At 26.3% G+C, this 17324-nt stretch overlaps 1 protein-coding gene across 23 annotated transcripts in view; it reads right to left on the bottom strand.

Annotated features, from left to right (window-relative positions):
• Nucleotides 1-17324, bottom strand: part of mbl (splicing regulator muscleblind) — a 339449-nt gene that overhangs the window by 125386 nt on the left and 196739 nt on the right. For all 23 annotated transcript variants that reach the window (XR_012413483.1, XR_012413480.1, XR_012413481.1 and 20 more), the window contains 2 exons: nucleotides 13856-14026; nucleotides 2169-2348 (listed from right to left, as the gene is read on the bottom strand). Coding sequence is in view for 17 of the 23 variants with exons in the window: in XM_073992621.1 (XP_073848722.1) it covers nucleotides 2169-2348; nucleotides 13856-14026 (351 nt within the window). In the remaining 6 variants the exon portion in view is untranslated. The remainder of the gene's footprint in view (nucleotides 1-2168; nucleotides 2349-13855; nucleotides 14027-17324) is intronic.

Here is a 17324-nt window from a genome sequence, read left to right as displayed (position 1 = left end):
ATAGTGGAATTTTAAAAGTTTTGTTCTGGGATTATCAAAAGCTTAATTCGTGGAGTTTTAAAAGAGATTTTTGAGATTCTCAAAAGTTTAAAACGTGGTTTTTTCTTGACAGTCTACAAAGCTTAAAATGGGATTTTTAAAAGAATTTTTTGAGATTCTAAAATGTTTGAAACCTGGATTTTTTCTCGAAAGTCTCTAAAGCTTAAAACGTGATTTTTTAAAAGAATAACTCTTAGATTTTTGTATATTATTGTTGACCCTTGATCAGTAAATTTATGTGCTTTCAATTTTACTGACCTCAAGCCAAATAAACTAAAAAAGAAGTAAGTAAAATTGAAAATACAAATATTCGGAAATAAAAGAACAAAATTCTCCTTTTTATTAATTTTGTCGTTTAGAGTAAAGCTTGATGATCGAAATTGTTTGCAAGTGAAAAAGGAAAGCCAAGGACTCGAACCCACACAGACACCAAATTATGTGACTAGTTTCGCTGTTATTGGGCAGCTCTTCAAATTTGTAAACTATTTTTTCTTGAAAAGCTTAAAACGTGAATTTATAATAGAATTTTTCTAGAGATTTTTGAAATATTTCTTTTTGGTTTAAAGGATTTTTGAGAGCTTCCAATGTGTATTTGAAAAAATTTCTTCATAGCCTCAAAAGCGTTTAAGGTTGATTTTGAAATAAGTTTTTTTTAAGTTATTTTTAATGAGTTCCTCAAAAGATTTTAAGGTGGATTTACAAATATTTTTTCTTAAGATCCTCCAACGCTTTTAACGTGAATTTTTCAAAGAATTTTTCTAGAGGGACCCAAAGCTTTTAATGTGGATTTTAAAAGAATATCTCTAGAGGGCCCCAAAGCTTTAAACTTGGATTTTTAAGGAATTTTTTTTGAGCCTCCAGAATTTTCGACGGAATTTTTCTTGAGAGCCTTTAAACGATTAAACGATTTTTTTTCCTGAAAATCTACAAAGCTTTTAACTTGGAATTTTAAAGGATTTTTTTGGTGCCTCCAAAACTTTCGACGTGCATTTTCAAAGCCTTAAAAGCTTTCAACGTTAATTTTTAAAGAAACTTTTCTTGGAAGTCTCCAAACCTTTTAACGAGAATTTTTTGGTATTAAAATGTAAAGGAATAATAACTTTTGTGTGTACATCACTAACATACTAAACTAATATTTTAAACTATTTATTTCATATATTCTTTTTTAAAATTTTAGCTACTAATTGCTCTATTATACAATTGTTTCGCTAATACAACAAATTACATACATCACTAATATTACACAAAATCCAGTGTTTAAATAAAGTGTGTAGAGAAGTGTGTTTCTCCGTCTCTTCGACAGAGGGGAAAGTGGTTTGTCGTTTTATTTGTACGGAATATGTTTGTTTCTTAACGTATTAGTTTTGTTTCAATTTTTTCTTGATAGCAAAAGCTTTGCAAAGGTTTTTCCGATTGGGGGAATTAACAGAAAAAATGTGAACTTAAAGACAAAAGCTGGAGACGGAAAGCTGCTGGAAAACAAAGAATTGAAAACATACCAGGGAAACAAAAATAATGAAGACAAAACATGGAGGATATGTTTGAAAAAAAAAGAGCTAATAAAACCAATTTTATAAAAAATTATAGAAAACATGGAATAGTTTATAGTTGAAAAACAAGGGAATGACCTCAGAAATTTTCTTTAGAATATAAAAGAAATCCAACGAATATGAATGTGTGAAAATTGAGATATTTCTTGTTGCTTTGAAAACACAAAGTTTATTTGGAAAAAACAAAATGGAACCAATTTTGTTTTTGTTTCAACAAAAATGTAATTAATAATTAATGTTATTTTGTATAAAAGCTTAAAATTGTTTTGTTATTTTTTTTTAATTAATAAAAATAATAAAATAAAGGAAAATAAAATAAAAATATAAAACACTATACATTTTCAAAAATAAAAAAGAAAAATAATTATAAAATCAAAATTTGTTTCTGTACAAAACATGCTTTCCGTTAAATATTTTCGTTTTTTTTAGAATAGTTGATATCTTTTTAGTTACTATAAATAAATAACTCATATAGAAAACGATAACATAATCAAATATTTGTTTTTGTTTTAATAGTAGTTAGTGTGTGGTTTAAAAAAAAAGACATAACATTTCATGCATATGTGGTTTAAAACATACCTCTAATCTGTCGGAACGTGGTATTTTCTGTTGTGCCACTTGCACCGCTTGCGGTACAACTGGTCCCAGTTGTGATACGGCCGATGGATCGGGTCCCAATAAGGCAGGCACTAAATGACCAGGTGCAAAATATGGACTGTATGTGTTAGCAGGTATGCCAGTCAAATAGGGATTTGTTGCCTGAAAAAAAAGAAATAAAATATTGATAAGCATTTTAGGAGCTAAGAGAGAGCAATATATATATTTTTTAAATTTTATAGTAAATTTTGTGTGAGTCGTGAATTAAAAAAAAATCGAGCATCAACAGAACTTTAATACTTGGATTTTTAAAGTTATTTTTGGAGAACCAACAAAGCAATAAGTGGATTTTTAAATATTTTTTTCGAGCAATAAAACCTGGATTTTTAGAGATTTTTTCGAGCAATAAAACCTGTTTTTTTAAAGAATTTTTTTCAAGGACCGACAGATCATTAAATCCTGAATTCTTAAAGATTTTTTCAGGGACCAGTAGAGCAATAAATATTTTTCGAGGATCAACGGATCTATAAAACGTGGATTTGTAAAGATATTTGTCGAGGACCAACAGAGCAATAAGTGGATTTTAAAAGATTTTTTCGAGCAATAAAACCTGGATTTTTAAAGAATTTTTTTCAAGAAGCAACAGAGCATTGTGGTTTATTAAAGAATTTTTTCAAAGACAAACAGAGCATTTTGGATTTTTTAAGAATTTTTCAAGGACCAACAGATCATTGGGGATTTTTTAAGATTTTTTTCAGTGAAGGACAGATGATTAAGTCTTGGATTTTTCAAGATTTTTTTCGAGCAATAAAACCTGGATTTTTAAAGAATTTTTGCAAGGACCAACAGAGCATTGCGTATTTTTAAAGAATTTTTTCAAGGTCCAACAGAGCATAAAATCGTGAATTTGTAAAGATTTTTTCAGGGACCAGCAGAGCAATAAATTTTTTTCGAGGATCAACGGAGCTGTAAAACTTGGATTTTAAACATATTTTTCGAGGACCAACAAAGAAATAAATGGATTTATAAAGATTTTATCGAGCAATAAATCCTGTTTTTTAAGATTTTTCGAGCAATAAAACATGGATTTTTAGAGCATTTTTCAAGGACCAACAGAGCATTGTGGATTTTTAAAGAATTTTTTCAAGGACCAACAGAGCATTTTTGATTTTTTAAGAATTTTTCAAGGACCAACAGATCATTGGGGATTTTTTAAGAATTTTTTCAAGGACCGACAGAGCATCAAATCCTGGATTTTTTCGAGAATCAACAGAGCTATAAAAGGTGGATTTTTAAACATATTTTTCGAGGACCAACAGAGCAATAAGTGGATTTTTAAAGATTTTTTTTCGAGGAATAAAACCTGGATTTCTAAAAATTTTTTCGAGCAATAAAACCTGGATTTTTAAAGAATTTTTCAAGGACCAACAGAGCATTGTAGATTTTTAAGGAATTTTTCAAGGACCAACAAAGCATTTTGGATTTTTAAAGAATTTTTCAAGGGACAAAAGAGCATTGGAGATTTTTTTAAGGACCGACTGAGCATTAAATCTTGGATTTTTCAAATTTTTTTTTCGAGCAATAAAACCTGGATTTTTAAAGAAGTTTTTCAAGGAGCAACAGAGCATTGCGGATTTTTTAAGAATTTTTTCAAGGACCAACAGAGCAATAAAACGTTGATTTTTAAAGATATTTTTGAGGACCAACAGAGCAATAAGTGGATTTTTATAGTTTTTTTTGAGTAATAAAACCTAGATTTCTAATAATTTTTTGAGCAATAAAACCTGGTTTTTTGAAGAATTTTTGAAGGACCAACGCAGCATTGTGGATTTTTAAAGAATTTTTTCAAGGACCAAACGAATATTTTGAATATTTTAAGAACTTCTCAAGGACCAACAGATCATTGGGGATTTTTTAAGAATTTTTTCAAGGACCGACAGAGCATTAGGTCGTGGCTCTTTCAAGATTTTTTTCGAGCAATAAAACCTGAATTTTTGAAGAATTTTTTCAAGGACCAACAGGGCATTGTTGGTTTTTAAAGAATTTTTTCAAGGACCAACAGACCATTAAATTTTTAAAGATTTTTCAAGAACCATCGGAGCAATAAAACCGGGATGTTTAAAAATTTTTTGCAAGGACCAACATAGAAATAAAACATGATTTTTTTAAGATTTTTTCAAGGACCAATAGGACAATGAAAGGCGGAATTTTAAAGAATATTTGTTAAGGGACCAAGAGAGCAATAAAGCTATAAAACGTGGGGTTTTAAAGCTTTTGTCGAGGACCAATAGAACACTAAAATGTGGAATTTTAAAGAATATTTTTTAAGGACCAACAAAGCCATGAAGCTTGGGCTTCAATGACCATCAGGGCAATGAAATATGGAATTTGCAAGAACAAATTTTAACGACTTTTCAAAGATTTTTTCGAGCATTAAAACCTGAATTTTTTGTATGAATTTTTTCAAAGACCAACAGGGCATTGTGGGTTTTTAAAGATTTTCTCAAGGACCAGCGGACCATTAAATCATGAGTTTTTAAAGATTTTGCAAGAACCAACAGAGCAATAAAACCGGGATGTTTAAAGATTTTTTGCAAGGACCAACATAGAAATAAAACATGATTTTTTTAAGATTTTTTCAAGGACCAATAGGACAATGAAACGCGGAATTTTAAAGAATATTTGTTAAAGGACCCCGAGAGCAATAAAGCTATAAAACGTGGGGTTTTAAAGCTTTTGCCAAGGACCAATAGAACACTAAAATGTGGAATTTTAAAGAATATTTTTTAAAGACCAACGAACTATGAAACTTGGGCTTCAATGAACATCAGGGCAATGAAATGTGGAATTTTAAAGAACAATTCTTTAAAGACCTTTCAAGGACTATGGAGGATTTTTAAATAATTTTTTCAAGGACTATGGTGGATTTTTAATACATATTTCTTAAGAAATATTTCACAATAATTCCTACCATCCTCTTTATCCGATAATAACGCTCTTAACATGATATTTACTTACAACTTCATATGCAATTCAAAGGCTAAACGGAATAGCCTTTCGAAAACAATGACCTTTCCCATCATCACAGCAAATGAAAAACATTGCGTTTTAATTCAGATATGGCTTATAAGTATCTTCATGAATGCGTGTGTGCGTGTGGAAATGCTTGAGTGGGACAAAGCCAATTTTTTGTTGGTTGGTTTCGTTGTGACCAACCCTCATTTAAGCCACAACTATTAACCCATATTGTTCCCCACTGGTAGTATGGCATGAATAAAATATTATAATGCGGATGTTGGGTGTTGAGGTTTAAGAGATGAGAATACAACAGCAACAACAGCAATGGCAACAAAATATAGTTCTACCTATCAACTAAAAGAACACACACAGAGATAAACATATTTTTATTTAACAGTGGGGTCATTTTGAAAAGAATAAATTTAAATTATAAAAAATTAATTTATTTAAAAATTGATATTAAATCAAATAATTAAATAAATCAATTTTAAATTAAAAAATCAGTTTTTTTTAAATCAAGGGCAATTCTTTAAATATATATTTTTCTCAAAATTTTTTTCCACTGTCCCATTTGGATTTTTCGCTCAATTTTAAAAATAATAATTCAACAACTTTTCGCATTCCTCACAAAAGCAACAGCAGCAGTGGCAGTAGCATCAACCGACCGACAGACAGACAGCCACACTCAATGACTGTAGCACACAGATATACATAAATTACGTGTTTAAATAACATTTTTATTATTTGCCACGTTACGCTTTGTTAAGTTTCGTTTTATGCTACTGGGTGGATGCGGCGCGCGCTCACCAATACCAAGCCAGAGCAAAAGCTGGAAAGGAATCCCACTCGACATAGTCATTATGGTTGCAGTAGTCAATGTTGTTGGTGTCGCTTTTTGTAAAACTACAGAAAATTTTAAAGATCTACAGTGTGTTTGATGAGAAGGGGGGAAAGCTTTAAGGACTTCAATAATTTGTGGGTGTCGCACACACACAGCCACAAAATCCGATGAAAGCAAAAAGAAAACATATTTTTAAACATAGCTCCATGTTTTCCCGTGCATTTTTTTGTTTGGCGAGGAACTCAGTTACTGCTGCTAAATGTCCAGTCCAGTTTTTTCAAAATCCGTTTTTGTTAATAGTACTACTTCGCTGTCGTGGGGGGAAGTTATAACTTGATTTTTAGTTTTTCCTCTTCTTTTTCTGCCTCAGCATCCCTGTATAACTCATCTGCCGGGAAAGCTTTTCTCTTTGCATTTGTTGTTTTATGTATGATTCACTACTGCAAATTCACCGAAAAAATACTGCCCAAAGCAAAGAAAGATGTGGTTTATCATATTATCTTATGAATATTCATATGAAATTTTCTCCTCATTGTCGCGAGGAATGGGAAGAAGGGAAGGCAACTAGTACAGGGCACCAGAGGCCAGCTTAACGCTGTTTTCCGTTTGGATAACATGAGAAACATGACAATTGTCATGGCAAATATTTAAATGGAAATGGGAACTGGGTATAAATTTCATCACAAGTTTTAAATCCAGCAAAATATTTGTTGTGTGTGTGAGTGGTGTTCATTGTCAAAATTGAGAATTTAAATGTAAATGCTAATAAAGGATATTAGTTCAAATATTTTAAATCTGTAAATTTTTATTTTAATGGTTGTTGTAAGTATTTCGGATATTAAAAAGCTTTTACTAGGTCTAACATCAGTGTGTGCAAGGAGTACGTTAAACTATTCTTTTCTGCTCTTTTAGGAAAAAAAAATAAACCACTTTCAGGTCTCCAATCATGCATTTTAAATATATTTTTTTACGAACTATCAGACCTCCTTAAGCGTGAATTTTTCAAAATATTTTTTAACGGGCAATAATACCTCCAAATGTAGATTTTTGAAAGGACTATAGACCTCCAAACATGGTTTTGTTTAAATATATCTAAAAGGACCAACAGACTTCCAAAAGAGGATTTCTAAAATATTTTTTAAGAACTATTAGACCTCCAAATGTGGATTTTTTATTTATTATTACAAATGTCTAACAGAATTGCAAACGTGGATTATTAAATATTAGTAGGGTGGATTTTTATGTATATTTTTATAAATATGATTTAACGTGGATTTTTAAATTATATTTAATGTTTTAAATTTGGATTTTTAAATAATTTTGAAATATTTTCAATGTGAAATATTTTCTATATTTTTAAGGTGGGTTTTTAAAATAATTTTAAATATGGGTTTCTTTAAACATTTCAAGTCCACGTTAAAGATTTTTTTTAAATACTTATAATCTTTAAAATAGTTTTTAAATATTTTTAATTTCGGTTTTTAAATATTCCAAATCCATGTTAAATGATTTTTCTAATATTTTTAACGTGGACATTTTTTAAAAAAATTAAATATTTTTCAAAGTGGATTTTTTAGACAATATTTAAATATTTTTTAACGCAGATTTTAAATAATTTGTTTATATTTTTATGGTGGATTTTTAAATAATTTATAAATGTTAAATTTAAATTTTTTTCTTTTATTTTGCAACGTGGATTTTCTTGGAAAAATGGATTTTCAAAATTGTTTTTAGATATTTTTCAACATGTATTTTTTTAAATAATTTTTATATATTTTCAACGAGGTTTTTTTTAAATAATTCTTTAAATATTTTTCAACTTGGAATTTTTAAATAATGTTTTAGATATTTTTCAAAGAGGATTTATTAGATTTTTTAAATATTTTCAACATTGATTTTTTAAATATTTTTCAAAATAATTTTTAAATATTTTTCACAATAACTTTTAAATATCCTTAATGTTGATTTTTTTAATAATTTTTTACATATTTTTCAACGTCGATTTTCTAAATAATTTTTAAATATTTTGCAACTTGGATTTCCTAAATAATTTTTTAAAAATTTTGCAACTTGGATTTTTTAAATATTTTTTCAACGTGTAATTTTTAAAAATTTTTTTAAATATTTTTCAACGTGGAGTTTTTAAATATTTTTCAAAATAAGTTTTAAATATTTTTAATATTGATTTTTTAAATAATTTTTAAATATTTGTCAACGTAGATTTTTTAAATAATGTTTAATATATTTCAACGTGGATTTTTTAAATAATTTTTAAATATCTTTCAACGCTTATTTTTAAATAATTTTTAAATATCTTTCAACGTGGATTTTTAAATAATTTTTTAATATATTTCAACGTGTATTTTTTAAATAATTTTTTAATATATTTCAACGTGGATTTTTAAATGATTTTTTAATATTTTTTATTTTTTTTATTATGATAATAGATGATAAATTTTACATTACATATTGAGTTTTCAAAATGAATAGATAAATATGTTAACATTGTAATTTACATCTATAAGTAGGCATAGCGATACTGCTGTTAGCCAATTTATATATAATCTATTTATATATGTACATATATAATACAATAGTAGTTTAATATATTTCAACGTGGATTTTTTAAATAATTTTTTAATATTTTTTGTAACGTGGATTTTTTAAATAATTTTTTAATATTTTTTGTAACGTGGATTTTTTAAATAATTTTTTAATATTTTTTGTAACGTGGATTTTTTAAACGCGGATTTGAAACTAATTTTTATATATTTTTAACGCGGATTTGAAACTAATTTTTAAATATTTTTTAACGTGGAATTTTACTTTCCAGCGTGGATTTTTTAAAAAGTTTTAAAATGTTTTTCAACTTGTATTTTTTAAATAATTTCTATATATTTTTAACGCGGATTTTAAACTAATTTTTAAATATTCTTTAACGTGGAATTTTACTTTCCAGCGTGGATTTTTTAAATAGTTTTAAAACGTTTTTCAACGTGGATTTTTTAAATAATTTTTTAATATTTTTTGTAACGTGGATTTTTTAAACGCGGATTTGAAACTAATTTTTATATATTTTTAACGCGGATTTGAAACTAATTTTTAAATATTTTTTAACGTGGAATTTTACTTTCCAGCGTGGATTTTTTAAAAAGTTTTAAAATGTTTTTCAACTTGTATTTTTTAAATAATTTCTATATATTTTTAACGCGGATTTTAAACTAATTTTTAAATATTCTTTAACGTGGAATTTTACTTTCCAGCGTGGATTTTTTAAATAGTTTTAAAACGTTTTTCAACGTGGATTTTTTAAATAATTTTCTAATATTTTTCATCGAGAATTTTTATAATGATTTTTTGAATATGTTTTCAACGTGGATTATTTAAATATTTTTTTTTTTAATATTTTGCAACGAGTTTTTTTTAAGTTTTTTAAATATTTTTAAACTTGGATTTTTTAAATATTTTTTTTTAATTTTTAACGTGTTTTTTTAAATATTTTTTTTAATGTTTTTTTTTATATTTTTCAACGTGGATTTTATTAAGTTTTTATACTTTTCAACCGGGTTTTTTTAAGTAATGTTTCTAATATTTTTCAAAGTGGATTTTTTAAAAAAATTGTAATATTTCTCTTCTTCTTCTTTATTTGCCGATCCGTATTCGGATTTTGGCGATCATACAATTACAAGTTGAATATTTTAGATGTATATATAATATCTATTGTGTAAATTATTATTATTATTATTATTATTATTTCTCAACGCGGTTTTTAAATATATTTTTTAAGATTTTACAACGTAGAATTTTTAAATAATTTTTTTAATATTTTTCAACAATTTTTTTTAAGAATTTTCAACGTGGAATCTTTAAATTTAATTTTCACGCGGATTTTTAAAATTATTTTTAAATATTTTTAGTGGGGGAATTTTGAAATAACTTTAAATTTTTTTCGATGTGGGATTTTTCAAAAAACTTTAAATATTTATCAGCTTGTATTTTTTTAATATTTGTTAAATTGGATTTTTAAAAAAATTTTAAAACCTTTTCAACGTGGATTTATAAAATATTTTTAACGTGTTATTTTTTAAATATTTTTTTAATTATATTTAACGTGGATTTTTAATTATGTTTAAATATTTTTACATGGATTTTTTTTAATAATTTTTAATTATTTTAAACGTCGATCTTTAAATAAATTTTAAATATTTTTAACGTGGATTTTTTAAAATAATTTTAAAATATTTTTAAACTAGATTTTTTAAATATTTTTTTTTTTAATTTTTAACGTGTTTTTTTAAATATTTTTTTTAATGTTTTTCAACGTGGATTTTTGAAATATTTTTTTTTTTATAATTATTATTGGTATTGTTCGGCTACAGGCTTTTTGAAAATAAAAATCGGGTGTTGATTTTTATATAGTTTCTTTATTTTCCAATATTTCGATTGGAGTCTCCAATCATCTTCAGGGAACTACAAATGATAATTGTGTTAACAGAGATTATTTAAAAAACTTATTGACAACAAAATTACTTGAAAGAGAGTTCTGGTTTATCTGTTCCAAGTGCTTTCTTCAACTGAAGTTTGTCGTATCTGTATTTGTTGACTGTGTGCCTATACATTTGAGCACAATTGTCTGTATCTGTTTTATAGTTTAGCCGTATATCATTCGGAGTGTTTATGATGTGTAACATCTCAAGAGTATAACGTTTATGATAATTAGTCTCTTGAGTTAATATTTTAATGTTATTGAAGTCGGGTGTGTGGTTTGTTGCGGCACAGTGTGCTGCCAAAGCTGTTTTTTGATCCAGGGGTTTGTTATGTGCCTTTTGATCTGATCTGTGTCCTGATACTCTGGTCTTTAGTTTACTCTTAGTAGTGGATTTTATTAAGTTTTTATACTTTTCAACCGGGTTTTTTTAAGTAATGTTTCTAATATTTTTCAAAGTGGATTTTTTAAAAAAAATTTAATATTTCTCAACGTGGTTTTTAAATATATTTTTTAAGATTTTACAACGTAGAATTTTTAAATAATTTTTTTAATATTTTTCAACAATTTTTTTTAAGAATTTTCAACGTGGAATCTTCAAATTTAATTTTCACGCGGATTTTTAAAATTATTTTTAAATATTTTTAGTGGGGGAATTTTGAAATAACTTTAAATATTTTTCGATGTGGGATTTTTCAAAAAACTTTAAATATTTATCAGCTTGTATTTTTTTAATATTTGTTAAATTGGATTTTTAAAAAAAATTTTAAAACCTTTTCAACGTGGATTTATAAAATATTTTTAACGTGTTTTTTTAAATATTTTTTTAATTATATTTAACGTGGATTTTTAATTATGTTTAAATATTTTTACATGGATTTTTTTTAATAATTTTTAATTATTTTAAACGTCGATCTTTAAATAAATTTTAAATATTTTTAATTTTTCAACGTGGATTTTATTAAGTTTTTATACTTTTCAACCGGGTTCTTTTAAGTAATGTTTCTAATATTTTTCAAAGTGGATTTTTAAAAAAAAACTGTATTATTTCTCAACGTGGTTTTTAAATATATTTTTTAAGATTTTACAACGTAGAATTTTCAAATAATTTTTTTAATATTTTTCAACAATTTTTTTTAAGAATTTTCAACGTGGAATCTTTAAATTTAATTTTCACGCGGATTTTTAAAATTATTTTTAAATATTTTTAGTGGGGGAATTTTGAAATAACTAAATATTTTTCGATGTGGGATTTTTCAAAAAACTTTAAATATTTATCAGCTTGTATTTTTTTAATATTTGTTAAATTGGATTTAAAAAAAAAATTTAAAACCTTTTCAACGTGGATTTATAAAATATTTTTAACGTGTTTTTTTAAATATTTTTTTTAATATTTAACGTGGATTTTTAATTATGTTTAAATATTTTTACATGGATTTTTTTAAATAATTTTTAATTATTTTAAACGTCGATCTTTAAATAAATTTTAAATATTTTTAATTTTTCAACGTGGATTTTATTAAGTTTTTATACTTTTCAACCGGGTTCTTTTAAGTAATGTTTCTAATATTTTTCAAAGTGGATTTTTTAAAAAAACTGTAATATTTCTCAACGTGGTTTTTAAATATATTTTTTAAGATTTTACAACGTAGAATTTTCAAATAATTTTTTTAATATTTTTCAACAATTTTTTTTAAGAATTTTCAACGTGGAATCTTTAAATTTAATTTTCACGCGGATTTTTAAAATTATTTTTAAATATTTTTAGTGGGGGAATTTTGAAATAACTAAATATTTTTCGATGTGGGATTTTTCAAAAAACTTTAAATATTTATCAGCTAGTATTTTTTTAATATTTGTTAAATTGGATTTTTAAAAAAAATTTTAAAACCTTTTCAACGTGGATTTATAAAATATTTTTAACGTGTTTTTTAAATATTTTTTTAATTATATTTAACGTGTATTTTTAATTATGTTTAAATATTTTTACATGGATTTTTTTAAATAATTTTTAATTATTTTAAACGTCGATCTTTAAATAAATTTTAAATATTTTTAACGTGGATTTTTTAAAATAATTTTAAAATATTTTTAAACTAGATATGTTAAATATTTTTTAAAGTGGATGTTTTTAAATGATTTGTAAATATTTTTTATTAAAAGAACCTTGAAAAATATTTAAAAAAATCGAAGGACTATAAATAGTGAAAAAAATGAAGGGCTTTAAAAAATTTGTAAAGTACTTTAATACATTTTTAAAGAACTTTAAAAAGTATCTAATGAAATCTTAAAGTGCTTTAAAAAATATTTAAAGTCTTTGTAAAGAACTTTAAAAAATTAAAAAACATCAATTAAAAACATCAAACAAAGTCTTTTTAATTATTTTTGTTATTTTAAAGACTACGACGTATTATCACATGGATCCTTAAAATATTTTTACAGAACAACGAAATATTTTTAGAAATTTTTAAACGTTTTTAAAAAGGCTTTGAAAAATATAAAAAATATTTAAAGAACTTTAAAAAAATGTTAAAGGTCTAAAAAATTTTAAAAAGTTTAATGGACTTGTAACGATATTTAAAAACAATTAAAGGACATAAAATGTATTTAAAAACCATAAAGGACGTACAACATATTTTAAAAAAAGTTCCAATGACTTTAAAAGTTTTTTAAAAAATGTTTAAAGAGTTTTTCAAAATATTAAACATTTTGTAAAAATTTAAAAAATAAAATTTAGAGGACTTTAAAAATATTTTAAAAAATGTGTAAATAATTAAAAAATATTAGCAAAGGACTTATAAAAATATTTAAAAAACAATTTAGGGACTTAGAAAGTATTTTAAAAACAACTAAAGGACTTAAAAAATGTTTTAAAAAATTTTCTAAGGACTTTAAAAACTATTTTTAAGGAATTTTTAAAAAATATTAATGGAATTTAACAATCCTTTAAAGTATGTTAAACATATTTTTAAAAAAATTACAAAGGAGTTTAAAAAATATTGAAAATCCATATGATTTTTAAAATATTTTTTAAGGATTTTAATGCGTATTTTTAAAATAGTTTTATAGGTTTTTAACATATTTTTTTTTAATATTTTTATGTTGATTTTTTAAAGTACAATCACATGGAGCTTCAAATAGTTTTAAAAGACTATCAGGTTGAGGTTTTTTAAGAATAATTTCAAGGTCTTTGTAAAGCCTCTTTGGTTTTCTTATAATTCCTCTAAATGTCGATAATCCACCTGTTGACATTTCCCCCAAGGTCATTTGGATTACCATTTTCATTTGTCTAACCATTATCCCTCACCCCTTTCGTATACTTACCACTGCTGGCACTTGTCCTGGTATAACTGGCTGTCCTGGCGCAATACCCATTTGTTGCATTAAAGCATTTTTCAAGGCAAGATGATTACGGCCATTTATCAATAATTGATCCTTCAAATGTTGTGGAGGATGAAAATATTTGCAAGGCGGTTTATCACGATTACAACGACCCTGTAAATAGAAAAACAAAAAGACAAAACAAAACATTAATATTGAACACACATAGTTAATGATGTATATATAGTAGTAGAAGCCATAAAATATATAGAAAACAAAACAAAAAACAACCAGCAAATGGTATAAAACAAAGAGCGAAACGACAGCATAAAATATGCTTGCTTTGCAACCTAACCTAAGACTATCAATAAATTATCAAAAGAAGCTCCCTCTTTTCCAGCTCAAGAAAAGTTAATGCTGTTGTAGTTGTTTTTTTGGGGGTGGGAGAAGAATGGTTTTTAGCCACCAAAAAAACTTGTTGGTAGATAATATTTCTTAAGTTTACTGGTAAATTTTCTGCACAGAAAATTCCTGAGAAATAAATTCCTTTGGAAGGGAAAGAAAACGAGTAAAGTGAGAGAAAGAAAATCAAATAAATATTATCCTTAAATAAGTTTTGTAAACGAAATGAAAACAAAAGATGTTCAAGAACAACAACAGCAGAAACACCAACCTCATCATTGACAAAGAACGAAGTAGCATGGCAGTAGCTGCAAATAAACAGCAATTGCTTGCTTTCTTCTCACACAATAGTTCCAATGTCTTGTCTGACTGCCTTCCAACTTATTGTTGCACAAAAGACAACAATACATGAGACATGCCATGAATATGTGATAATTCTTGAGCCATCACCAAGGACTTCTCGGTAAAAAAAAAATATATCCCTGCTAGGACAGCAAATTCGTGAAAGTACCAATAGTATTTGGCTGTTGTTGTTGTTCTTTCTTTCTCGCCACTTTTTGCGCATTTTTTTCTTGGATGTTAGTTTAGTTTAATGGTGAAATTTTCCACTTATATTATTTCACTTTCTTTGTAACCCTATTCCCATCTCCTATACACACATGTGTGTTTGTATGTATGGGTTTTTATTATTGTTAATTCAAAGAAACATATTTCCACCAAAAGCATAGTAAAACTTGTAAGAAGGAAGCAAGACACATCCACTTCATGTGCAGGCGTTTGTATAGATGGGTGTATGTGTGTGTCTTTGTCAGACACACTGTGCATAGTTAGTTAAACTTGCACAAGATTTCGTTTCGTTATCCATGGCCCCTTGAAAACATTTCCGTTTTGTTTTGTAACATAATTTAATGGGAGTATATAAATGTGTGTTGTTTTTATTGTTGTTCTTCATTTGTGTTTATGTTGGTGTAAAAAAAGTACGAAAACAGTTATCCTTTGAGCTTTAAGCACATAAATTATCACTTAATAAATTACATTAGTAAGGCGAAATAAACATTCATATCCGGTAACATTAATGCCGGAGACTAAATACCAACAACAATAATAATAAGAAGAAGAACAACTAATGTTAGTTGTTGCTGGCCTCTTTGGCTGTTGCTGAGATCAGCTATGTGGTTCTTCATCAACACTTCCTCCCCAACTTGGTTAGTGTTGGTAACATTAAATTATAATAACACACACTCTCACATCTTCACACAAACATTAACATATTATATACTACCACGTGCAATGGTGGCAACAAATGTTTGTAACTACACTTGAGATGACTTGAACAATGGTCCTGTCTACCGTCTTTGTGTATACATATGTGAAGTGATGTCCCAGCAAACCAAATGTCGGATGTCCGACATATCGGAACAATTTCGGAAGCAAAATCGTTCAGATTTCGTATCGATTTCTATACGATTTTTCGTAGGGGAATTCGTTCAGGTTTCGTTCCGATTTCGGAGAAAATGTCGGAAGTAAATTTCCCTTCGAATATGCTAATGTTTTTCTTCCGATTTCGTTACGAATTCGGATCGATATGTCGGAAACAAATTTCCCTTCGCACAACAACCACCTTTTGTATATATCTAACAAGCAGCATTTTAGTTTGTTGTCGAAAAACAAAATGGTTGGTTATAAAATTCGCATATACATTTTTTAAATATTTTAAATATAAATGCAACATATAATAATTCAAGCTAGTGCTGATAGACTCAACATATTCGTACACAAAGTTAACATTGTTCTACTATAACTACAAAATGATAACAACAATGAAAATCATTAGATATCTTTGAAATTATAATCTTCCAATAGAAAATATAACAAAGAAAATTTATCAATAAAAAAGAGGCACAGAGAAAAGTTTTTTCCTTTGAAAATCATACGAAATTATTCCAAAATCGTTCAGAAATCTTTACGAAAGTTCGGAAGGTACCTCAGGTTTTCATACGACATTATTCCGAAATCGTTCAGAAATCTGTACGAAAATTCGGAGGAAAAAAATCGAATTCCGAATTTCCCAAGGATTTCCTTCCGATTTCGTTGCGAATTCTGATCGAAATCGATACGATTTCGCTCCGACATTTCGTTCCGAAATTATGTCAACCACTTCATACAACTTTCGTTAAGATATCGTTACGATTTCGGATCAGATATCGGACGTAACGTCCGAATTTTGTTCCGATTTCGTTACGATATCGGTACGATTGGTTTGCTGGGGTGATATGGTTCCAGAGGGTGAGCATGTGTAGATATGTCCTAATGTTATAAACTAAAAAAGAATGTGAAATATTTGTAGGTACATTTACGTTTATTTTCGTATGTGATAAGAATTTTTATGAGACAAAAGATAAATGGAAGGTTTTTTCGGAGACTTTTTTTTAAATTAAGGACATTTATATGACACAGTGGGGATGTGTCACAATTGGGCTTTTAAATGTGAATTTTGAAAACCAACATAACGTTCAGAGAGTTTTTTACAAAAAAATCAAAGACCAAGAGGCCTATGGCCCATAGATAAATAAATTTCGAAACTCAAATTGGCTTTGAATTGCGATTAAATAATATTTTCTAAGGGGGAAGAGATGTGAATTTTGAAACATCTTTTAAATGACTTTCGCGTGGATTTGTTTAACTATTGTTTATGCGATTTATGGATTTTTTAAATATTTTTACAAGACGATTATTTGGATTTTTTTAATATTTTTTAAAGGACTATCACTTGGATTTTTTTTAATAACTTTTAAAAGACTATCATGTGGATTTAAAAAAAATTAAACCACTATCACCTGAATATGTTTAATATTTTTGAAAGGAGTATCACATGGATTTTTTAATATATATTTTAATGGACTATCACGTGGATTTCTTTATATGTTTTAAATGAATATCATGTGGATTTCTTTATATATATTTTAGCCGATAGCCTTAGATGCTAGTGCTATTTTTTATATAATTTTATTCAAATTTTTTATTATAATAAATAAATAAATAAATAAATAAATAAATAAATAAATAAATA

The sequence above is a fragment of the Musca autumnalis genome, unplaced genomic scaffold (genome assembly GCF_047663935.1).
Source record: "Musca autumnalis isolate F117 unplaced genomic scaffold, ASM4766393v1 scaffold_5, whole genome shotgun sequence".
Taxonomy (NCBI): Eukaryota; Metazoa; Arthropoda; class Insecta; order Diptera; family Muscidae; genus Musca; species Musca autumnalis.
Note: the sequence above shows the minus strand (reverse complement) of the source record. Positions and strands in the feature narration are given on the sequence as shown.